This window comes from Felis catus, chromosome B3, assembly GCF_018350175.1.
Source record: "Felis catus isolate Fca126 chromosome B3, F.catus_Fca126_mat1.0, whole genome shotgun sequence".
NCBI lineage: Eukaryota > Metazoa > Chordata > Mammalia > Carnivora > Felidae > Felis > Felis catus.
In genome coordinates, this window is record NC_058373.1 from 100,344,123 (window position 1) to 100,370,039 (window position 25,917).

Below are 25,917 nucleotides of genomic sequence, written 5' to 3' on the forward strand. Positions count from 1 at the left end.
AATATGACCCATGCACCACTTTTCAGAAATAAGTTGAAGGCATAAAATAAGTGCAGTGACCATACTGTTTCTTTATTTACACAAGAAAAGCAACCCCCCTCAATTACCATCTGTTTTTTGCATCCTTTTTCCTGGAAGGGAAAATGAAGAGATGCTATATACTACACTAGGAATGGTGGCTATACACACAGTAGTCTATTTCAATTTGTATTAACATGGATAAAATACCCAACAACTCTTTTCTTTAAAATGTAAAAATGCAGTTTGGGAGTCACAGTCATATAAGGATATATATATATATATATATATATATATATATATATATATATATAGCAAGTTTAAATAATATACAGTTTTGGGGATTTAAAGTAGATTAAATATAACAAATTCTCTGTATTGGTGGGCCCAAAGGAAAATCTTATGCCCTGATAGGAATAAAGGACCCCATGGCCCGGACCTCATCCTACTGGACTCCTGAACACCACTGTACTATATAGTTTAACTATTAAGCCCTATGTCCAACGATGAGTACAGCACGTGACACACAATAAGCAACTAAACTTCTGCCAATCAGCACTTTCTAGGTGTCAGGGCAATACATGCTCTCTACCTTCTGGGAACAACCCATAAATTTAGTCAGGGAAAGAAGGATTACAAAAGAATGTGTGTTTGATAAAATGCCAACGTGGAAGACAAGGCTGGAAGAATCCTTAACCACGGACCACACATACTGCCACCTCACCAGTTGAAGACAGTCAAATAGTCACTGTTTCTGTCCCCCAGAGAATTTTCACTTGACAATCGCTAGTTGAGAAATCAGGGTTGGAAAACTATCTTTTAAAAGTGAAAACAATCATTTGAGAGGCTTCTGAGAAAACAATTCAGTACCCATCTCCGACAGCTAAGCTAACATTTGTCAGTCTTCACAGTTAGACTTGAAGATCTTTTTTTCCTGGTAACTCACAGTGAAAGAATCTTGCTAAGATTTGAAACTGTTCCTTGCCTTTGAAGGCAAATGAATCCACTTTCAGAAACAAGGATTTTTTTACAAGTAATTTTTAAATGAAATAACGAAGAATAAAAAAATAAAATTAGTACTTGATTCACTTTCCCTTTTTAACTTACAATCTACATTCCACAAATCTCCCCAGGGCAGCATTTCCTCCATTCCTCACTACTCCCACATTGTAGGGACTGTGGGATAAACAATTTCCATGTAGCTTACACAACCTCTGAAACTTAAAGACAAATACTTGGTAATTAACCTTCTGAACATTTCCAGCTAAGTAATTTCAAACACATATGATAAACATTATATTTAAAGTTAAGAATTAGTAAGTGTTCTGGGTATTTTATTGGGCCCTCCCAGTAATGTTTTAAAATTATTCTTTAACAGATAAAAATCAAACTAGATAGAAATGAAATATTTATTTTAAAGGCCTCCTTCACCCCACCTCACACTGAAGCCTTTGCCTTTTATGGCATGATGTTTGGTGTAGAGAATACTGGGGGCTATCCCAAATGAAATTCCCCTGCAAAGAACCTTTTATGTTGTACTGAAGAACCATTTTCCTAAATAGCAATCCTTTTATGGTATTAATTTCCAGGAAAGGAATTCTAAACAAAGTGAACAAAAGCAGTGAATTTCAATCAAAATTTACCAAACTCTGTCCCATCACGCAAATCTTGGTTTAGGTTTTTGACTGTCAAGAAAAGACGATGTTAAAATGTAGACTATTTCTACCATTGTAAAGTTTATCTCCAAAGCTGGAAAAGTCCATTTTGACAGTGAGAAGTTGTTCTAGACTTTGCCGGGAAATGCTGGCTGTGCTTTATACCACGCATATATAAGGAATAAAACTGCATGAATTAAGGAATTCAAAGCATCCACACCATTTCAATTCCCTGAAAGAACACCCTGTTAACAGAGCGGTTTCCTTAGGTTGTTTAGAATAAATATGCTTCCTACTATTTTACCTTATGATCTGTCCTATTAAAATGATAAACATTTTTTAAAATGACTTAACTGACTGAAGGCCATCCACATCCTATTTTATATTCCAGCCACCTGATATGAAATTCAGACCATCATTAAAGCCACAAAGTTTTAACAGGGGAAACTAAATTTACAGTACATGTACAAAATCATACGAGAAGAAAAGAGATGAAATGAAATGAATCAAATACCTGCTTGTTCTTGTACTTTTTTAGATAGCGAGGGGACACCAAACATTCAGGATTTATATCAGTTGTGATCTGCTCTGGTATTAACTGAGGATCTGGGTTTAAATGCTGCATCTTCAGGAAGGAAAGAATATTTTGAACTTCTAAGTTGTAAGAACTGTCTGCCATGGTCTTGCCTTTGGAGGCTAATCTGCAGGCTGCCATCCAGTGTGCATACTGTTTTTCCTGTTGAAAAGAAATACTGAAATATGAAATGTATCACATGATGGGTCCTTTAAGTATAAAATGTAAGGACGACTGGTCAACTCACTAGGGAACTGAAGAAAACTGAAGTTGACACTTTTAATTGGAAAACTTACATTGTCACAACGAAGCCAGATTTCATTCATGCCCTCTGCAACTGGAATCAGGAGTTTAATGTTAAATTTTTGGCCTGAAATGTTTACATCTGGGGTAACTTCACATCCTGTAATAAAAAAATTATTAAAATGGTCAAATTTACCTTTAAGAAATCACAAGCCGCTACAGGTAGCTCTCATTTTATGGTATCTTAACATGCTGAATTTTGCTGTTTTGGAATCTTTAAACTGGGAAGCAAGGTTTTATCGCCCAATAATTGTTTGAGGTGGAGCAAAAGAGATCTAGTGTAGAAAAGGGGTATAATGCAGTTTGTGGTCCTCATAAAACTTCATTGAAGAGAAGGAAAGGGTCCTGTTAAAAGGATATTACCAAAAAACACGACCCCACAAGTTTGATATTGTGCTGTTTTAATATCATTCAGTTCCTTAAATCTCAAGGTATTTGGGACTTTTAAGTTGCTAAATGTATAGGGATAACATTTTGGTAAGAATAAACGACTTTTTAAAAGTAACCTCTCTGCCCACTGTGGGGCTTGAACTCATGGCCCTGAGATCAAGAGTTGCCTGCTCTACCGGCCAGAAGCCCCAAGAATAAAGGACTTTTAATGATGCCTTTTCTGTGAAGCATTAGCTAGCAGCTTTACAGAAGGGCACACAGGTGGGCTGAACATACACTCAGTTGGATGGCGGGACAATGGCTGGCATAAACAAGTAGTAACCAGTGTAACATAGTGGAGAGGCACCCTGCAATCTGACCTTGTTCCACACTTCTCTGTCACTTAATTACTGCCCATTTGTGGAACATCTCTAAACCCAAATTTCCCAACCTTAAAACTATCCTTACAGCATTCCTGTGAGGTAGAAAGAAGATAACAGACATGTCAGAGCTTTCTAAACGGTATTCCAGTTATCACCCTCAATGTGTCTTAAGACCATCAAGTAGGCTCCTAGACTGTTAGCAGGGCCTGTGGTCACTTTGCTCTGTGTACCGGAGCAACATCTCTCTGTACGGAGAGTATAAGGAACAAGATAATAAAGCTCTCTACATCTACCACAAAGAAAGAACAAATACAAAGCACTGTATTGAAAACAACAGAATATTGTACTTTTTTAAATGTTTATGCATTCTGGTAAGAGGGAGTGGGCACCGCACGCGCATGCAGGGGAGGGGCAGAGAGAATCTCAAGCAGGCTCCACACTGTTAGCGCAGAGCCCAACTGTCGAGCCGGACGGTGGCTCGATCCCGTGAACCGTGAGATCATGACCTGAAATCCAGAGTCAGACGCTAAAACAACTGAGTCACCCAGGCGCCCCAAGAAACAGAACATTTTAGATAAATGGAAGATCCTCTTCTCCTTTCCAGAAACACCTATCATGAATTTAGTGGACTTTCTCCCTCTGTTTGCTTTCTTTTAAAAAATATTAGCTACAGCATTTACCTCTTTCTGTACAAGGATTACAAACTATCAGGAAGTTTGCATTTAATCTGCAAAGGTAACACAAAGAGGAGATGTTTGAAGACAGTTCTTTTGCAGATTTCATTACTCACTGAAGCAGACTTAAAAGTACACAATCCCATAATCATGTCTCTCTCAAAAGTAAAACACCAAAAAAACCTAAAAAGCTTGGCGAGGCATAGTGAGTGGTAACTCAGGTGCTACTGTAGGCGCAGAGGCACCTGTCAGGCCACACATCTCAGACAATATTCACTCCGTGCCACCTCGGGTACCTATGACCATGGCAACGTGCCACGCTTCACTGTAGCCCAATTGCTGCTCCTCTGACACGTTCTAACCCCAGTCTTCAAACTCTCTGAGTCCTGCAGCCCTGACACCTTCTCCCCATCATGTTTTCACTTCTTCCTTTTCCTGAGTCCAGCCTGGACACCATTCACCAGCTATCACATCCAACTCCCTAGACTCACCGTATTTCCATTAATACACATTAACCAAGACCTTAACCCTGGCTCCATCCAACCACCTCGCTTTTACTTGCCTATAATAGGCTGCTGAGCACTCTAAGGAGGGGAGGGGGAGAAAAACCACAAAACCAAGCAGATAGGTTTCACCAGAAATTCATGGATTCCCAAACTCTACCTGGCCCTCAACACTTGCATCCTGTGTTTTCAGACACTCTCAACAATGTTTATCTCAAATCTTCTCAGGCCTCCGATACCGCTCACTCTCAGGGGACAACTTCATATCTTTTTTCCAAGAAAGCCATGAGAAGTAGTCACACAGCTTCCTACCACCACAGCCGATAAAGCTTGCTGCCCTCACTCCCACAGTGGGATGGCATCTCTCTGATCCCAAGTGGGCTGTTTTCTGCCATCCCAGGAACCTTGCTCCATCACAGAGATCCTCTTCCTCTCCCAGACACTACTTCTCTATTTCTAGTGTGATGTTTCCATCAGCATTTCACTTCCTTGAGTCTCTCCAATCTTGAAACAAAATGCCTTCCTCCTCCACCTTATACCTCTCTCTGCTGTTACTGCCCTCTTTCCTCCCTCCTTATTACAGGTAAGGTTCATCAAAAAACTATCTTTGTTTCCTATTTACTTCTCAATGACTGTACTTTGGCGCCCATACTCAAAAGGCCACTGAAATCCGCTCCAATCTGTTCGGCATCAAGGCCACCAACCACCTCCAATGTGGCTAAATGCTATGTCGGCTTCACAGTCTTTATCTTACTTTTCTGTAGTATTTGATGCCAGTGATTACGCTGTCCTTTTTGAAGCAACTTTTATCTTAGTTCCCACCATGTCTCATTTCCATGGTCTCCGTAAGCATTTTTTGTTTCCCTTCCTCTAATCTGCCCTGTATCTCAAACACAGGTGTTCTGCAGGGTTCTGTTCTTAGCCTTTTCATATTATAGACAACCATTCTAATGGCTGCCATTTATCATTAACGCTAAAACTGATACCATAAGTATCTGCAGTGTGGATCTCCCATGATCCAGTGGCCTACAAGTTACCTCCAACAGCTATCCCACAGGCACCTCAAATTTAAAACAACCCAAAATTAAACTCACTGTCCTTCTCCCCGAAATAAACTCTTCTATATTCTCAACTCTATCCATCCAACTTGTATGAGCCAGAAATAAGTCCCTCCCCATGAGCCTCTCCCAAATCAATCACTCAGGATGCTTGCTGACTGGGCTTTCTCAGGATCTTCTGAACTTGAACCCTTTTCTCCATCCATATTGATCACCTTAATCTGGATCATTGTCACTGTTCTAAAATTATTCCTCTATACTGTAGCCAATATAAATAGGATGGATCCTGTTATTTTCATGTTAATACTTTCTCAGTGACACTTCATTGCTGCCAGTTTAAAAAACAATCCCTAACATTTTTATCCTCCAAAACACGCCGATTTCTTCAGCTGTTGTCCCTCATCTATGCAGAAATCAGATTCAATAGCCACTAGGAAGCATTCATCCTCTGCCTTGAACTCTACATTCCAACAGCCCAAAACCCCCTGTGGTTGCTGATGCTTTTCTCCAGGAATTTCTGCATACCAGTCTCTGCCACAAGGTTTTTACCAATTCTCCTTCCTTCCATGGGCCTTGAGTTAGACACTGGATCTAACTCTGGCATGATTTCTGCCAGGATATTCCCCACCATCGCTGAACACTGAGACAGCACACACCCTTATCTTTGCTCCTCCTTGGACCTGTTACTTTTTAAAGTACTATTCATTGCCCAAATTGTCACTGTTTATCTCCCAAATACTCTAAACACCCAGAGGGGTGGGTCTGTAACCTGTTCCTGCTCCTGTCTCCAGGATCTAGCACAGCTGGGGCACAGGAATTCAATCAGTATTTGAACTGAATTTGTTTTTAGAACTTTTCATTTTAGATCTCCAAAGGCCTTAGAGAACAAACATCTAGTCCAAAGTCCAAAGTCCAAAGGCATGGAGAACACTCTCATTTCTTAGAGGAAGGTACTGAGGTCCAAATGGGCTATTTTTCTAAAATCATAGGGCTTATTTAGTAGCAGAACAGGAAGTAAGCCACTTGATTTTTTAGGCTAGTGATATCTTCATTAATGTGATGTGTGGGAAGATGCTCTTTTGGGAGGACATGGAAAAGGTAGGATGACAGCACACTGTAAGCCATTTTCCATACTAGGACTTGACTTCTCAGTCATGCAGGGGGGAAGGTTAGGGATGTAACACGGTCAGAGAAAGCAGGGGCCGGAAGACAGATCTTGTCTCTAAATCAAGAGCAGATCATCTGGGCTGGTCCTGGGCAGCTGAGGACAGAAGCAGGAACAAGAGCTGCAACAGATTCTAAAAGTAACAAATAACAAAAGAGACCCAAAAGTTAACTCATGGGTCTTGGAGAGAAAGGCAGTTAGCCTGATTCAAAGTTTTAGGAAAATTACAGTATTCTAACACATGGGCAGAGCAATCTTCTACCCAGGTCAGGGGTTTCCTTTTTTTTTTTTAAATTTTTTTTTTTCAACGTTTATTTATTTTTGGGACAGAGAGAGACAGAGCATGAATGGGGGAGGGGCAGAGAGAGAGGGAGACACAGAATCGGAAACAGGCTCCAGGCTCTGAGCCATCAGCCCAGAGCCCGACGCGGGGCTCGAACCCACGGACCGCGAGATCGTGACCTGGCTGAAGTCGGACGCTTAACCGACTGCGCCACCCAGGCGCCCCGGGTTTCCTTTTTTTAAAACAACAGTTCAGATAACTAGTGAGCAGAACACAGAGCAGAGATTTGGACATTTCGTTGAAATATACTAAAAATATCCTAATGTACTATGTAGAAAAGAAAATGAAGACTATAGATCAGGGAAACCACCTTTATATTTTAAGCAATAAATACAATATTTTGAGAATAATTTCTGTGAATGAGTCAGGGGCCCCCTTCTTGGGTACTTTTGTCCAAATATGGACATTTTTAGTTAGAAAGGCATATTGCTTTACATATAATGATAAATGTACATGCAAAATGTAACCCAGAGGAGAAACGGGTTGGGCCGATAGGAATGAACTTCTTGAACAACTAGCCTGCCAAGGGAGGGAACTGCAACCAACAGGCCGCAAAACCAGGAGGCTACCCCGCAGCTCCATAGCCTGGAAACACCATGCTCCTTTCTCAATTCTGCCTCTCCAACCCCTTAACTTAGTTGGGAATTGAAGTCTTACATGAATGCATCTGATTGGAATAAAAATCTCACTGCAAACAAGTCCAGAAAATGTATTTTAGTTTTCTAGCCTTTGCTGTAAGAGTGTGGAACAGTGAGATGACAATCCACCAAGCATGCTGGTGCCAAGGGTGCAGGGAGTGTGGTGTGGGCACACAGGAGAGCAGTTCTCGCTGGAAGTGAGCCAAATGGTTTTAGTGAATATCCCTATAAGTGAAGCGGTGATCAACAATCTGCAACACCCTGCAGAAAAATCATGGCAGGAGGCAGCAAGATGTCCTCTAGCCGTAGAAGAACCAGACCAACCTGGACAGGAAATTCTCCTTCTGCCTGAACCACTGCATCAGTCAGATAAAAGGAGTGAAGGAGCAGTGTGAAGAACCAAAGAAGTCACCCAAGTGGGGAGTGAAATGGAAAAAAAAAAGACCAAAGCCAGTAGCTCTGAGTCCTCAGCCAGGAGCAACTCAGGCCACAGCAAACAAGGTTGCCACAAGGGAGTAGAAACATGTCCAATAACATGTGCCTCAAATACCAGCCCCTTGGTGACAGCTTTGGATTTGAAGAGACAAGAGGAAACCAAAGAGATTCAGGTTGCTGACGAGGAGGAGCCTCAGAGGGGTATCCTGGGGCTACCCCAGGAGCCAAACTGAGAGCAGAGTGTCGAACGAAAATGTTCAGGAAGAGGTGTTGTGGGAGGGTTAAGAAGTTGGCCAAACCCCATAGGTGCCTGCTGCCCCATTGCGGAGCCAAAGAGAGACTGGGGGTCGTGAGGGGGACCAGCTTATCATCAGTGAAAGTCAGGAAGAAGAGTAGGATGCTGATGAGGAAGGGAAAAGCCAGCAAAAACGGGAGAGGACTACAACACGGATGAGAATGAAGAAAACCTGAATGACCTAATGCTGAGGATGAGAAAAGAGGCACCACAGATTTACTTGACGAGAAGAAAAGTGGAATCACTTCCAATGAAGACTGTACAAAGAGATTACAACGAAATATCTGTGGGAAATGGAATGCTTAAAATTGTGACAAAAACTATGTACCAAAAAAAAGAATCTAGACCTAAAAAAGTACCATAAAGGAGTAATGTATCTGCTGAGAAACACACCCCTGCCCCACCCTGCAAAGCAAAGTTTATTGACTGTTAGCCAACAGAAAGTTTCTCCATCAACACTGGTCACTCCAAGGCTTTCCTTACCTCTTAGGTTCATCTGATGAGCTGGTGTGCCACTGGATTCTTCTTTGCTCTTATAGCAAGAAATAGACGTATCTTTAAAGGTGCACCAATATTGCTTGTAACCTTTTAGAGTCAGTTTTTTTGGCCTACATGTCAAACAGAATTAAGAGAAAAACCACTTTTGAAATAACTTTATCAACAGTATGTTTTAGCAGCAAAGTTTCAAAACATTAAAAGTCTGAGGCCAAGTTCTACATATATTCAACTAAGTTCCCTTGGGCCAGCATGTTATATTCAATGTTGCTGTTATTGGATTTGTTCCCTCTCGATCAATCTACTCAGGAAGATCTCAAACAGTGAATGGGTAGAGGAGAAAGGAGGGCCAACAATCTAGTATTTCTGTCAGTGGTAGCCATCTCTAACACTAGCAGGTCACAGGGAAAGGACAAGAAACAAAAGGTGAAGTAAATGTCACCAATCGGAAAGCTCCTAGGTCCTATAATCACCAGCAGATTCCTGAGTGTGTGCAAGGCTGCCTTTGGAGCCTCTCTGAATGAGGGTACCGGTCTCTCTCAGGGTGTAACTGAATGGTGCTTCAATTTGCCACCCAAGGCCAACACGAAGATGACAGTAATCATGACAGAGAGTGGGTAAGTAAAGGTGTGAAATGCGAGAAGAAAGGGGGTAGGGAGCGGCATCTGAAATCATGCCCTTATCTTAGAAACTTTCCATACGGTAAGCTGTTATATGTTTAGCTACAGTAAATGGCTTATTCCATAATGACTTCACACCTTCTATTCCATATCACCTCCTCTCCTTTCTCCCTTTTCTGCTTTAATGCCTAGATTCTGTGGACTGTACCCAGATTGATAAAAGTCTAGATAAGATACACAAAAACCTTATTATAAAATATGCCTTGAACAAATGAATAAAATTCAATAGAATCTGGGGCTCTGAACAAGGAAATAACTGCTGGCAATAATAGTTCATTATGTCCTGCTTTCACCCGGAGGGGATGTTTTATACTAAAATGCCACTGTATGTTTCAGTCTACATGATGCAATCTAGGTTACATAATCTTTGCTTTTCCCCTTTAAGAAAAATGTTTATCAGATAAAACAACTCATGAGTACTGCAATTTTAATTTGGTAAAGATGGTTATTTTCTCTCATAATTCATAATGCATATGCTAAAGTAAATTCCAACATGAATGTGACTACAAAATTGATACTTGCCATTCATTAATATTTGGAATTCCTCCCCTTTTGTACTTACTTAAAAACTTTAATATAGTCAGCAAGTTCAGGAATAGAAGTGATGTCACCCTAGGGAAAGAATTAAATCATTTTTTTTTCTGATTTTTCTTGAAATTTGAAACTCTAATATTTAGTATCTGCCATCAAGTATCAGTTTATTCAATAAACAAAATTACATAACATACAGATTATTAAGGTTTTAAAAGTACAATCATAATGTATGGTCATATGTACAAAGCCATTTTTTTTAAAGTTTGTTTTGTGAGAGAGAGAGAGAGAGAGAGAGAGAGAGAGAATGAATATCCCAAGCAGGCTCCACGCTGTCAGCGCAGACCCCAATGTGAGGCTCAATCCTATGAACCATGAGATCATGACAGAGCTGAAACCAAAAGTCTAACCAACTGAGCCACCCAGGCACTCCACAAAGTCATTTTTAAGTGGCATACAAAGCTAATAAAAAATGTGATCAAAATGGCAGTTCATATAACCTATAAGAACATATTATTCTAATTCAGCTAAAATTGTTTACATCTGCACATGAAAATTTTATAAAATCCTAACAGCCCTTAGGTCAGTGTTTCTTCTGTAACAGCTAATTCCTAAGCTTTAAAACTAAACTTAGCATTTAAAATTTTTCCGAAGATCTGCTTTTCTCTTTTTTAAATGTGAAGCTCACTGAATGGATGTTACCATGACTTCACTCTACCTTTTACTCTGCAGAAATGTTCTTCCACTGCTTGTGAGAGAACGTGCAGATATCTCAAGATCTATCTTTACTGTATCCTAGAAACTAGAATATTAATTTAAAATTTTTCCCTGAAAGTTTCTGGTAAGTCAACACCTGTGTTCTCTAAAGCATTAAATCCACAAAAAGGTAAGAATTCAAACTAAACTAGTAGGGAAAAAGATTCACCATACCAAAATTGTTGATGTTTTCCCTCCTTCCAAAGTGATCTCCAGGTCTGAAAGAGCAGCATCAACTTCGTCTACTTCTTTGTCACTGTTGTTCAAATGATTCTCTGATGTCATGATTGACAGCTTATTGATGTGATACTGAAAACAGAAATGATATTTTATTTAAATGTCTGTTCTAACTAGTAAAACTTTAAAATGAGATCACTATTCGCATCTATATTGAAAGCTTTTCATCACCTAACTTGAAAAGATATAGTGTCCAAGAACTAGAGTAGGAAAATAAATGGCAGTGCACCTACAATCAGTGTCCTAAACATCCCAATAAATATTTATCCAGGATATACAAAAATGATTTAGTTTGGGAAGCCCTAGGACTTAGAGTTAACAGGTTGTCCACTAAGCTCCACATGAGCAGAGATTTTTTACTCTTTTCTCCCCACTGCAGTATTCCTTGTGTCTAGAACAGGTCCTAGAACCAATGAATACTGAATGAATTAACAGAATATGCATCAGGTGTTTTGTAAAAATATATTAACATTGATTACCTTGTGTTACTATTATTACCCTGCAGAAGAAAATGAGTTGAAAGCTAAAGCCCTTCTTCCCCAGGCCCCCCAGCCTCAATTCACTGCTGAAAACATGATCAGAGGAAGATGATGTTTATATCTCAGTTACGTAACAACGATAAGATGGATTACATTTATATGTGAACACACACACATGCATATTTGTGTATATATACCAGAGTAGTGGTAAATACTCCTTATGCAGCTAGAAAAATCTTTGCATAAAGAAAAACTAGTAATGATTTTAAATATATTTAGGTCAGTCACTTAGAACAAATATTAATAATCTATTAGATTCTGATGCTAAACCTTACAGAGGTTTCACACAAAGGTAAGTAGAACTTTTGAATCATTTAATCAGTTACCTCTCTTTTTTTTTTTTTTTTAAGTTTATTTATTTTGAGAGAGAGAGAACGTGCGTGTGTGAGCACGAGCAGGGGAGGAGCAGAGAGAGGAAGACAGAATCTCCAGCAGGCTGCACGATGTCAACGCAGAACCCGATGTGGGGCTTGAACCCATGAACTAGGGCTTGAACCATGAATCATGAGATCAAGACCTGAGCTGAAATCAAGAGTTGACACTTAACCGACTGAGCCACTGAGGTGCCCCTAATCAGTTTCCTTTCAAAGCATTAAGTAGCACTCCAAATTTCTAAAGTATTCATTCATTGAATAGGATCTATTCATGGGAACACTGAATGAACTAATCTGAGGCCAACTGTCAGTGTTCCTCTGTATTTTAAGATTAGTGAATTGATAATGAATAGTCTCTGGCTATACCTTCAGCTGTGCTGAAATGAGATCCCTCCAGTGATAGAAACTTCCATGTTCACAAATCATGGAGAATGTTGTAGGTTGAGGCCCTCAGGAAGTTGCCTCAAATGTCGGTAACATTAAGAATCATCAAGAGAGTTGGTTAAAAATACATATTCTTAGGTTCACCCCACAGAGATTTTAATTTAGCAAATCTGGAGTCCAGCCCAGAATCTGCATTTTTATTAAGTGACTTAGGTGATTCTGATGCAGAAAGTCCTTTTAAGTTATACTGGAGAAACCCTGGCTATGAATGGGAATGGTCATAAAACCCCAGCTTTGCTTTCAGAGGTGCATCGGTTATCTTTTAAATGTTACAATACAGACTCGGACCCAAATACTTTAAAAACAGTGTTATTAACCTTTCTGTTTTTGATCCACTCCTCCTTACTTTGTTTCCTTTTACTATTGTAGATTTACGTTACACAGGGAACCAGAAGCCCCAAGTTCAGAGTGCAGACTGTCTAAAATAAAAAGAATAGGCATTTCTTTCCCATTTTTTCAAAGTTTCCCCCTTCTGTACTTGATGGATTCTTAGAGCCTTTGGTTCAGTTTCTGGGAAGGCTTCTAAGAACTCAGGATTTGTAGTCCAAAATTCTCTTATAGAATCTAGATTCTAGGGGCACCTCGGTGGCTTAATCAGTTAAGTGTCCGACTTTGACTCATGTCATAATCTCACGGTTTGTAGGTTCGAGCCCCAGGCTGGGCTCTGTGCTGACAGCTTGGAGCCTGCTTCAGATTCTGTGTCTCCCTCTTTCTCTCCCCCTCCCTCTCTCAAAAATAAACATAAAAAAATAATAATAAATCTAGATTCTAAAACGGTTCAGGAGAACGATGCTTTGGGACATTGTGTCCACAAATTAAAATTCAGGTCTTGAAGTGTTTTCTACTGCACTAAAATGGACTGTCTACTGTACACTGGGTGAGGGAAAGCTATGAAATGATCCTATTTCTGTGAAAATACAACTGTGTGTGTCTATCTGACCCTTGGACAACATGGAGGCTAGGGGCACTGACTCTCCCAAAACCTTACTAATAATAGTCTGCTCTTGACCAGAACTTTATCAATAAGAAACAATTAACATATATTTTGTATGTTATCTATGTATATACTTATTCTTACAATAAAGTTAGAGAAAAAAATGTAAGGAAAATACATTTACTGGAATGTATTTATCGAAGAAAATCTGCACATAAGTGGACCCAAGCAGTTCGAGCCTGTGTTGTTCAAGGGTCAACTATATTCTCACTCAGCAAATTTTTTTCAGCACCTACTATGCGCTCATAGGTACGTCTGTATCTGTTGGTTTTTTAAAAAGTGCATTATTTTTATAATAAAAAGATAAATACTATATAATAAAAGTCTGTGATTTTCCCCATATACATTTTATATGCACTACTCTTCTGTCATTGGCAAAACCGTCACTAGAAAATTATAAGCCTATATTCTAAGTGAGAAAGATGTAGGTAGAAAACTATAAACCAAGTGAGATACTTTGAACAAAATTACTCCAGAATTTAATTCACGAAATTCTTCAGATAGTCTGAATTATCCAAAAACACAATAGAAGATTCTTAACTAGCTGATTAAACAAGTCTCTACCTAAACTAATTTATCTGCCATCAAAGATTTTCCTTGTTTAAGCTTTGTTTCGACTCCCTTCTTTTATCATATAAACTAAGGAGAAATGAGCTTTTCTTCCATTGTAAATAGGACAATTTTTTAAGTATTAACCAGAAAACCTTCCTGGATGCATAAAAGCATTTGGAAGACTGGGAGCATTTTTATTTGTGTTCTAAAGAGAAGAAAATAAAATCCTTTTTACAGTGAAAGCTTTTAATAAGTAAATGTCAACTTTGCTTCCTGTACTTAAAGAACACTAATTTTGTCAGGACTTCTGGCAAAACCAGAATTCTACCATAATCTGAGAACATTCACCAAAGCCTCATTCAACTATGTGAACTGTAAGAATGACTAATCTGTGGTCAGCTGGATCCCAGTGTCTCTAAGAAGGCAGATCTGTGGATGCCTCCCTAATGTTATTTTACTAAAGGGGGAAATTTTTGAAAATGCAAGCACTACTGTATTCTTAAAAAGTTGGTATGCAAGAACTACAGTTGAGAAAACACTGGTTTAATCTAAGGAAAACATTACCTACTTAAAAAAAAATTTTTTTAAATGTGTGTGTTTTGAGAGAGAGAGGGAGCGCCGTGTGCCTGTGAGCAAGGGAAGTACAGAGAGAGAAGGAGAGACAGAATCCCAAGGAGGCTCGCACCGTCAGCGCAGAGCCTGAAGTGGAGCTCCATCTCATGAACCGTGAGATCATGACCTGAGCTGAAATCAAGAGTCAGACACTTAACCGACTGAGCCACCCAGGTGCCCCTAACTACACCTTAAGGATTATCATTCTGAAAACTAATTTATGTTTTGTTTCAGTAGTCCATTAAAACTTATCACCTTTAAAATGTATTATTTGGCACAAAAACAGACACATAGACCAATGGAATAGAATAGAAACCCCAGAACTAGACCCACAAACGTATGGCCAACTCATTTTTGACAAAGCAGGAAAGACCATCCAATGGAAAAAAGACAGCCTCTTTAACAAATGGTGCTGGGAGAACTGGACAGCAACATGCAGAAGGTTGAAACTAGACCACTTTCTCACACCATTCACAAAAATAAACTCAAAATGGATAAAGGACCTGAATGTGAGACAGGAAACCATCAAAACCCTAGAGGAGAAAGCAGGAAAAGACCTCTCTGACCTCAGCCGTAGCAATCTCTTACTCGACACATCCCCAAAGGCAAGGGAATTAAAAGCAAAAGTGAATTACTGGGACCTTATGAAGATAAAAAGCTTCTGCACAGCAAAGGAAACAACCAACAAAACTAAAAGGCAACCAACAGAATGGGAAAAGATATTCGCAAATGACATATCGGACAAAGGGCTAGTATCCAAAATCTATAAAGAGCTCACCAAACTCCACACCCGAAAAACAAATAACCCAGTGAAGAAATGGGGAGAAAACATGAATAGACACTTCTCTAAAGAAGACATCCGGATGGCCAACAGGCACATGAAAAGATGTTCAGCGTCGCTCCTCATCAGGGAAATACATATCAAAACCACACTCAGGTATCACCTCATGCCAGTCAGAGTCGCCAAAATGAACAAATCAGGAGACTATAGATGCTGGAGAGGATGTGGAGCAATGGGAACCCTCTTGCACTGTTGGTGGGAATGCAAATTGGTGCAGCCGCTCTGGAAAGCAGTGTGGAGGTTCCTCAGAAAATTAAAACTAGACCTACCCTATGACCCAGCAATAGCACTGCTAGGAATTTATCCAAGGGATACAGGAGTACTGATGCATAGGGCCACTTGTACCCCAATGTTCATAGCAGCACTCTCAACAATAGCCAAATTATGGAAAGAGCCTAAATGTCCATCAACTGATGAATGGATAAAGAAATTGTGGTTTATATACACAATGGAATACTACGTGGCAATGAGAAAAAATGAAATATGGCCTTTTGTAGCAACGTGGATGGAACTGGAAAGTGTGATGCTAAGTGAAATAAGCCATACAGAGAAAGACAGATACCATATGGTTTCACTCTTATGTGGATCCTGAGAAACTTAACAGGAACCCATGGGGGAGGGGAAGGAAAAAAAAAAAAGAGGTTAGAGTGCGAGAGAGCCAAAGCATAAGAGACTCTTAAAAACTGAGAACAAACTGAGGGTTGATGGGGGGTGGGAGGGAGGACAGGGTGGGTGATGGGTATTGAGGAGGGCACCTTTTGGGATGAGCACTGGGTGTTGTATGGAAACCAATTTGTCAATAAATTTCATATAAAAAAATAAATAAAATGTATTATTTTTGCTATAGCCACTTAAAAAATATTATCAGCCCCAGCTACTTAGGAAATTATGCAAGTAATAAGCTTCATTTTAGAAATGGGATTTTCAATGTAGATCTTATTTCTAAAGCAAAATGGGGTAGTTTTAAACTAATATATATCTGGGGTGGGAGAATAGTTTTCTTCTATAGGATACAAAAAAAAACAGCTGAAGTATATACCACTAAACTCTGAAAAGACAAAAAGTTAAATTCATGTATTTACTTTGCCTTCTAAGTGTATATTCATTTTCAACACAGCAAAAAGCAAACACTATCAAAATGCTACTGGAATTACAATGCAACTTTACTATTTAAAAAGAATCCTCTATCCTTTCCATTGAGAAGTCCCATTTACCAATACTCTCCACTACCTGCAGGGCTGCAAACATCATCATTTCTTCTTCTGTGCATTCAATTTCTTCTAGGAGAATAGCCCATTTGGCCTGCTCATAAAGCTGATTGATTCTGATTGCATCATACTGCAGCAAAAGAGACATAATCCTTTTGTAATACATCACCTTTAACATAAAATAACTTGAAAACTGAATATTCACGTTCAACGCTTGGAAAAAAAAGTTTTAATATACATTTTTTTCCTGGGATTTTTATTTAGTATCAAATACTCAATAATGAGAACGATACTTACAGGGTTAAGCATGTCTATATATACCCACATCTAATTTTCCATTAAAAATAACACTGAGATGTCCAAAACATTATTATCCAATATTAGAAATAGATTCTGTGTTATTTTACAGGGAAACAATCATCAGATATTCCAGAGTTCTTAAGAAAATGAATCTGATTTGAAAGATATTTAAAGGGTAAAAGTGACTGCTTTTCAGTGTTGGTACTGCAACCTGCCACACTAAAATGTTATAATCAGAGAGTAAATTATTTTAGGGAACATCTTATTCACTAGGGAAAAGCAGGCTTAGACAAAGTGTCAGGTCCTTCCTTGTAAAGAGCAATTATTTTAAGAATCTGAAATAAGAGAGTACATATTTGTACTTGTGGAGAAGATTTATTTATATATTGCTGAATTATCCATTTAGTTACATTAAGAAAAATTAATAGTAATGTCTTAACAATACATAGCATCCCCTTCCCCAGCAAATGTAACTATGTTCCTAAAACAACTTTGGTTTTACTAAAATGAGACATGATATGACCTAAAAGGGACTAAAATTATTTTTATAGTTCCAATATATACATTTTACAGTTACAATAAAGAATTACTTAAGCACATAATAAAAAATGAAAACTATATACATGAAAATCTAGACACTAATCTAGACATGAAAAGGATGAGAGGTAGTCAAGAGAGGTTCCCTTCCTCCCAAGGATGATAAATAAGGAAGCAAAAGATCCAAATCTCTGTGCCATATGTATTCTAGGGAAAAATACTTGAGATTTCATAGCAAATTTAACTCTTCTAGGAAAAGCAAAGTGATACAATCATTTGATACTAAAAACATATTACAAGGTTTGGCTATTAAATAGGAAGAAATGGAGGCTTAAAGAATTTTTAAGCAACATCTTTTGATTTATAATTAGAAATCTGAAAGTCATTTAAAAGGTACTATTTCAGAAAAATCTTCTTTTACAAAAAGCACAGCTGAAGAGAAGTGTTAAAAAAACAAAACAAAACAAAAACAACCCTAAAACTAACTTTACCAATTCTGTAGTACCAAGCTAGTGCTTTTAAAAATACAAATCAAACAAAAGTTCAATTATTTTAACAAAAAAGAAAAAGGTTTAATTATGCTTCCGACTTACTAACACAATAGAATTATTTCAAATATAGATGCCTTTGTCTAAAGCTTAGGCTTTTAATATTATTCAGACTTGCTATATATAAATGATTCCTAACCCCACTAACTGCAAAAACCAAACATCCAAATGAACAAAACAAAAAGAAAAAAAAGAAGATCCCTCTAAAACCCTCGGTACCTTTGGATTCAAATCAAAAAAGCTGTAATACTTGAATCGGAGAAGCAAGGCCTCATTTTCCTTCACATCCTGTTCCATGAGAGATCTTGAGGAATCAAGCCACCTGGACAGATTAACGAGGGCATTAGAACAAAGCAAGACAAGATTAATAAAGTATCTCTACCTCTCACTGGAGAAAGAAATTCTTCAACATATCTGCATTTTAAAACTTACCCTTGGTTGATTTTTGCTTTGTCAAGAAGAGCCTGGGGCTTGAACATTTTTGCCAAGATTTCCGGTGATGTGACTGGCTGACTGACAGCAAGTATACCAGGGTTGCCTTCTGACAAAGCACTGTCACCGAACCAAGCAGAAGTTGGTGACAAGGGGCTTCCATCATGAGCGTCATAAGTGGGGGTCATTGTTTTACTATAAAGTCCTGGGCTTGAATATATACTTCCTAATAAATAACATGAAAAACAGGTAGTAAGTATGAAGCACAGAATCTTAGTTTTCAGTAATACATACTACGATGATACAAAGCAAATTGTGAAACAAAAGCTTCATTCTGGAAGGAAAGCTTAGTGCATTATTTTACCTGTCTTGAAAACATGTAAAATTAACTTTAACTCTACTTGTATAACATTAGAACATGTAATAACAAGGTCAAAAGAATATAATTAAGTTGGCAGAAAATCTGGGGGAAAAAATCAGTTCAAGAGAATTAGAAGGAAGACAAGTTAAGGATATAGCTGAAGCAGACAGACCAAGTTTTTGTTTTTAATTGTGGCAAGGCTCACCTTTCAGAGGGCCAATGTAAAGAACATCAGTGCCTATAGGAAAGGAAAGAAAGGAATTCAGAAGATAAAGGAAAGGCAACAATAGAAGACAGAAACAAAGAATGAAAAGGAAAAGGAAATGGGAAAAAGAACACAACAGATTTTTTCCTAATATGAATCATAAACTAAAGTTAAGTATTTCAAATCAATTTAAGAGTAAAGAATCTTACAAACTGTAACCTAACTGTAAAATAAATGTTTTTGTCCAATCAAAAGAATGAAATTGTGCTTAAGTGTCCAGGGACAAACATATCCACATTTATCACCCTTTGAAATCCATACCTTGTTCTAAGAACTCAATGTAATTGAATAAATGCACATAAATTAAGAGAACAATTTTGTGTTAATGTTTTCTTATTGAACAGCCAAACTGGTTCCAACAGATTTATAAATAAAGTATTAAAGCAAAGGGGTAGATGAAATTTTGCTAACAAAGATACATTTTATAATTAAGCCCCTGAAGGCAGGGATATTGTATCTTCTAATTCCTCAGTGTTCAGTAGGCCAGACACAAAGTAGCGGCTACATAAATAAAAACTTGAATTAAATCAACTGACAATATATCCTCTATCATCTAAATTATAAAAATTAAGGAGATAAAATTAAGACTTAAAAAACAAAAAGTTCACAATGGCATTAAGTAAAAGCACCTCCCCTTGAAGTCCTAACTCTGTTCATTATATTTTGTCTTCGTAATTAAAAAATGTGTAAATAAGTATCACACTGTTAATGGATGATGGAAAGAGAATGGCTGTTTCCCTTACCTAATTTAGGAATATGTTTAGGAATTTCCTTTCCACTCTAACAATCCCTCCCTACCACCTCACCCCAATACAATGATAGAAAAAATTACCTATGAAAAATTGGTGACCATGCTAGAGATTTTTGTAGTTGTCATGACCTAGTCTAGGAAAAGAACACAAAGGAAAAAAAAAAAAATCTTGCTAGCCACAGGGTATCTGATTTGATGTCCCCAGTAGGTATTCTTCAATGTTAGTGACTAAAGCAACTTGCGGAATCTAAATGTTGTTAAATAAGCAACAAAGAAAGCTGTCAACTCTCCTTTTTAGCTTTAAAGAACACTGGAATAGTGAGTGATATCCTTAAAAGCTAGAACTTTAAAACTACAACGGCATTTTGTGAAGGGGTTACTACTTGGGCACCCATACTTTTATTAAAAGGGCTGAAAACGGGTGCCTGGGTGGCTCAGTCAGTTGAGCGTCCGACTTCGGCTCAGGTCATGATCTCACGGTTCATGATCTCAAGCCTCACATCGGGCTCTGTGCTGACAGCTCAGAGCCTAGAGCCTACTTCAGATTCTGTGTCCCCCTTTCTCTCTGCCCTCCCCTGCTTGCACTCTCCCTCTATCAAAAATAAATAAACATTAAGAAACATTAAAAAAAAAGGCGGGGGGGGGGGGGTTGAAAACATTACTCCAGCTCAGCTTGGCAAAGAATAATCCTGCTAGAGCATATATGTATAAGGGATAGGAAAACATTATCTTCTAGGCAAAATCTTCTCATTGTGTATTTCAAAGATCTAGCAAAATAAACCCTTTACTAGGAATGTCAGAATATTGAAAATTCATTCCTAGTATGATGGACTGTAATTACGATTCAGAATTAAAGTTAGAATTGACAATTTTCTTCATGAAGTTTCTAAAACGAAATATATTCCCCTAAGTCGCACAACATTTAATGGAATCAGCCACCCAATCGATTCTCTTCCCGCTCAATTTCCTATACTTTGTATATTCTACACTTCATATTTGATCACTTCGTTGTTCCTATTCTTATTCTGTTAGGCACTCCACAGTCATAACTCATTTAGTGTTTCCAACAATCCTATTATTCTCATTTTAGAGGAGCAAATGGAGTCACAGAGAGATTAGGTAACTTGTCCAATGTCAAAAGCTATTAAGTTTCAGAGCCAAGCTCTAAATCAGCCAGTCTGATTGAAGCTATACACAATGCCTCCTGGGCACCATAACTTATTTAAGCCATTTCCAATTGGTGTGCATTTATTTGTTTAGAATTTTGACTTCACCACTGCTACTGCAAACAAATGCCTTGCAACAGTTGTGTTTGTACCTATTTCCTAATTCTATCAACACTGCTGGGACAGAGGATATATGTGCATTTTACACTCCTTCTAAGTCTCAGTTCAGTGACAATCCCAACTACCCTGTAATTCCTGATTGCCCGATTTAAACATATTTGAAAAAAATAAATAAACAAAACTTACTTGAAGCAGAAAGCTATTACAGGGCAAGATGAAGCAACATATTTAGTCAGCAATAAAATGGGAGTTTGCTGAATTTTGTGGTATGATAACAAAAACAGTAAGGAGGAGACAGAGTTCAACAAGCACTACATTTTAGGGCCACTTACTATAAACATTAAAAACTCTATGTAACTTTAGAATTTGTCTCATAACTTGGTTACTATAAATTATATTCTTATACATTCTTTTTTAAAAGAGAGTACTAAAGAATTTAATACATTTTAGACAATTTCTCATCAAAATATCAATCTCATACCATACTTAGAAAACAAATTTCAGGTAAATTAAAGTGCAACCGCTCTGGAAAGCAGTGTGGAGGTTCCTCAGAAAATTAAAAATAGACCTACCCTATGACCCAGCAATAGCACTGCTAGGAATTTACCCAAGGGATACAGGAGTGCTGATGCATAGGGCTACTTGTACCCCAATGTTTATAGCAGCACTCTCAACAATAGCCAAATTATGGAAAGAGCCTAAATGTCCATCAACTGATGAATGGATAAAGAAATTGTGGTTTATATACACAATGGAATAGTACATGGCAATGAGAAAGAATGAAATATGGCCTTTTGTAGCAACGTGGATGGAACTGGAGAGTGTTATGCTAAGTGAAATAAGTCAGGCAGAGAAAGACAGATACCATATGTTTTCACTCATATGTGGATCCTGAGAAACTTAACAGAAACCCATGGAGGAGGGGAAGGAAAAAGAAAAAAAAAAAAAAAAAAAAAAAAAAAAAAAAAAAAAAAAAAGAGGTTAGAGTGGGAGAGAGCCAAAGCATAAGAGACTCTTAAAAACTGAGAACAAACTGAGGGTTGATGGGGGGTGGGAGGGAGGGGAGGGTGGGTGATGGGTATTGAGGAGGGCACCTTTTGGGATGAGCACTGGGTGTTGTATGGAAACCAATTTGACAATAAATTTCATATATTAAAAAAAATAAAAAAAAATAAAAATGTTGACATTACAGGTTAAAATATATAAATATGAAATAATTACATAAAAGCATAAAAAGGAAATGTAGAAGAATTGTTATAATACTTGTGAAGATTTTCTTAACCAAGAGTGAAAAACCCCGAACTATAAACAACAAATTTGACTACGTAAAAATGTAAAACTTTGGCATAGTAAAAAAGACCACAAAGAAGATTTAAAAAATGCCAGTATAGGGAAAATATCTAAGATACCAAAAGATTAGTGTATCACTAAAACAAAAATATAAATAAAATGGATAAAGTCCATGATTTGAAACTAATAAAAAAAATGTAATGTCTAATGTACATTATTCAACTATTATTCATACTAGTGTTTATCAGGGAATTTAAAAATGTAATTCTGAGATACTATTTATTGTCATATTAGCAAAATTTAGTAAAGATTTACAACATTTAATATAAGGCAGAAGGTAGGAAAAGGGGCATTTTCATGTACTGTTGATGGGAGTGTAAAACTATTACTTTTACACTCTTTTTTGGAATATATTTGAATTTCTGGGAAACTTTTTGGAGTAGAGAAACAGTTCAATATACATTTTCTACATGGAAAGTTTTGGCACTATTTATACTAAACTGGGGAGACCTTTTACTCCAACACAGAAAGATCACCAAAACACTGTATAACGGAAAAACTCCAACGGAAGAACAATACATAATACATACTAGGCTACCATTCACGTTATAAAAACAAAATGAGACATGCAAGTGTATCACATAGAAAAGGTACTGGCGAGTTGTGCTCCAACTGTCTACAACACAGTCACACAGCAATCAAGAAATGGCTACTTCTTAAGAGGGAGCAGCAAGGGAATAAGTTGAAGCAGAATTTTCACCTTCAGTTCATTTTCTGTACTATTGGAATTTTTTTATAATGAGACCGTATGAATTCTGTAATTAAAGGAAGATAAGATCCATGAGCACATTATTACCATGTGAGAAAACACAAGTTACAAATGTATAACACCCCACCCCCAACCCCTCGGGAGCTGCCCGTGGCTTTATTTATGAATCTGTTTTTTGGGTAGTCAGAGCAGGAGACTCCGCTTCAGTGCAAATCCCTCTTCCAGGAGCCATGACTCACCAGAAAAGGGTGCTCGGATTTTGTTAGACACGTTTGCTTTGTGTAAATAAATGTTTACAATTTTATATTAAAGAGGAAATAAGCATTATTTCTGAGTGTGTATTTTTTACTTTAACAGATTTTAAAACTATGGACCTTTATATATGTGTTTTGGGGGAGCTATGATAAGTTTTATGGCAACCAGTTGGTATTGTTAACTTTCTATTGTCATCAAAGTACATAAAAATCCTATTAATCCCCTTATCCTCCTCCTGCCCTTAACTCTGGTATACACCAAAAAGAAATCTTTACTCTCCTTCTTTTATCATTATAAAATAATAAATGTATTTTGCTAATATGAAAAAAAAACACAAATGTATAACACAGTCCCACTTTCATTAAAAACAAAAATGAATACATAATTCTATAATATTTGAATTTTTACACTCAGCATGCATTATTTTTATAATTAAAGAACAGTTTAAAAAAATACCTTGGGGGACCATAAAGTGAACTACATGAAGACTTCAGCCCTGTACACATGGGGCAGAGTCAGCCAAGAGGCAAGCAAAAGCCAGAGCTGTCCTGTGCAGCCCATGTGAGCATGTCTCCCAGCCTTAAAGAAGGCGCTTGGCTTGGGGAAAGCAAACCCTCACACTACTCCTTTTTAATTGGAAACATTTTAGGATTGGACCAGAAGAAAGACTGTTCCATCAATGAAACCCCACAGGCTTGGGCAGACACCTGTGGCTCCTCAACAAAAGATGTTCACCTGTGTCTACACATCTGAGCCTTCCTAATGAGAGCTCATTTCCCTTGTACTGTGGATCACCCAGTGCCAGAAGAAAGATTTTTGAAATATGAAAATCACTTTTCAGCCTCAAAAAGACTCTTTGAAAAAAAAGCTGAGTTGGTATAGAGGCTGTTAACTCAAAACCTGATTGAAGTGTTGGAAAATGTCTTCAGAGTAAACTGCTATCCTGGCATTGATATTGGAGAAGACTAAGCTCAAAAACTGAACCTAGAACAAGAGAATCCAGATCTGGTTCCAAAACCGGCATACAAAGCTGAAAACGTCCCACAGACAATCACTTGTTTTTAATAGTGAAAAAAAATTTCAACACAAATCTCCTGGAATAGGAAGAAAACTAAACATGTGAAATTATCTTACAATTGCAGAACATGAAGAATCAATGGAAATATCAAGTGTTAAAAATGTGATGTTTTCCGCATTTAGTCTGTTGTCATTTTTTTCTGAAAATATACTGTAAATATTACTATTATAGCACAGGACCTATTATATTTGGGCACTTTTAGTTACAATAAAGGCCTTTCCTACATATTTTAATAAATATTTTCAGAAAAAGGCAGCTATTGTTTGAGCAAATTTAATAATTTAGTTTGCTAAAAAAATAAAAATTAAAAAAAAATTAAGTATCTTAGTGCTTAAAATGGCAAGCTCCAAATAGGAAAAATGGCATCTTGCTTAAGTGATTTTCCTAACAGTGCCAAACAAGTGAAGTATTAATTTCTGTATGTTTTAGGACCCAGAATTTTCCTTTCTCTAAGCTGCCTTTAAATCCCCCCCCCCCCCATGCAAAAGCAAAAGAGCCTTTATTCGAGCTAGCTCGAGCTCAATCCCCTACCTGCACCGACACAGTGGGGAGATACCGGGGAGAGAGCTAAAATTTTTAAGAAAAGTTTCTTTTTTTAAAATTTTTTTTTCAGCGTTTTTATTTATTTTTGGGACAGAGAGAGACAGAGCATGAACGGGGGAGGGGCAGAGAGAGAGAGGGAGACACAGAATCGGAAACAGGCTCCAGGCTCCGAGCCATCAGCCCAGAGCCTGACGCGGGGCTCGAACTCATGGACCGCAAGATTGTGACCTGGCTGAAGTTGGACGCTTAACCGACTGCGCCACCCAGGCGCCCCTTTAAGAAAAGTTTCTAATGAGATAATTTTCTATTTCTATTTACATAGTAAATCTTAAATTAGTAATCTGTTAAGTCAGTACTATACTGTAAAGTTAATTCTTACTTGGAAAAACTCTTCCCCAGACCCGGGATCAGGCTAGCTCAGTGTGTTCCCTCCCTCATAGGAAATTAGAGATCTGCTATTTTCCTTCTTACGGCTAGGAAGTGGTGAAGCACTCAAGAACATGCCATCTGAGCATAGCTGTGTGAGCAAGGCATTTAAAAACTCATAAAATTTTATAATTCTGTGTAAGAATTTGACTAAAGTCTGAGAATCAATTCACTCATGATACTTCAATCTTGAAGTATCATTTCAAAAATAAATGAATTTAAAAAATAATGATGTTTTAAAAAACTTAGCCTTGCTGAAGTATAATTTACGTGTTAATATTTTACCAAACATTCCTATTACTATTCACAATATTTATTTCAAATATTGTAAGTGGAGAGATGATATTATGTAACGCTTAGAAACATGAATGTTGGGAGCCAGCAAGTCTGGATTTGAATT

At 37.7% G+C, this 25,917-nt stretch overlaps 1 protein-coding gene and 1 pseudogene across 6 annotated transcripts in view; one reads left to right on the top strand and one right to left on the bottom strand.

The window, feature by feature from the left end:
• Positions 1-25,917, bottom strand: part of FERMT2 (FERM domain containing kindlin 2) — an 86,169-nt gene that overhangs the window by 4,946 nt on the left and 55,306 nt on the right. For 2 of the 6 annotated variants that reach the window (XM_023255693.2, XM_023255695.2), the window contains exons 5-13: positions 19,060-19,092; positions 18,494-18,719; positions 18,281-18,383; positions 16,699-16,806; positions 11,050-11,184; positions 10,151-10,200; positions 8,897-9,021; positions 2,544-2,650; positions 2,188-2,409 (exon numbers count right to left, since the gene is read on the bottom strand). In XM_023255693.2, the coding sequence (XP_023111461.2) occupies positions 2,188-2,409; positions 2,544-2,650; positions 8,897-9,021; positions 10,151-10,200; positions 11,050-11,184; positions 16,699-16,806; positions 18,281-18,383; positions 18,494-18,719; positions 19,060-19,092 (1,109 nt within the window). Of the gene's footprint in view, positions 1-107; positions 132-2,187; positions 2,410-2,543; positions 2,651-8,896; positions 9,022-10,150; positions 10,201-11,049; positions 11,185-16,698; positions 16,807-18,280; positions 18,384-18,493; positions 18,720-19,059; positions 19,093-25,917 lie in introns of all 6 variants that reach the window. The other 4 variants (XM_023255696.2, XM_023255697.2, XM_023255692.2 and 1 more) reach the window with 3 other exon arrangements.
• LOC109500842 lies at positions 22,310-25,067 on the top strand (annotated as a pseudogene).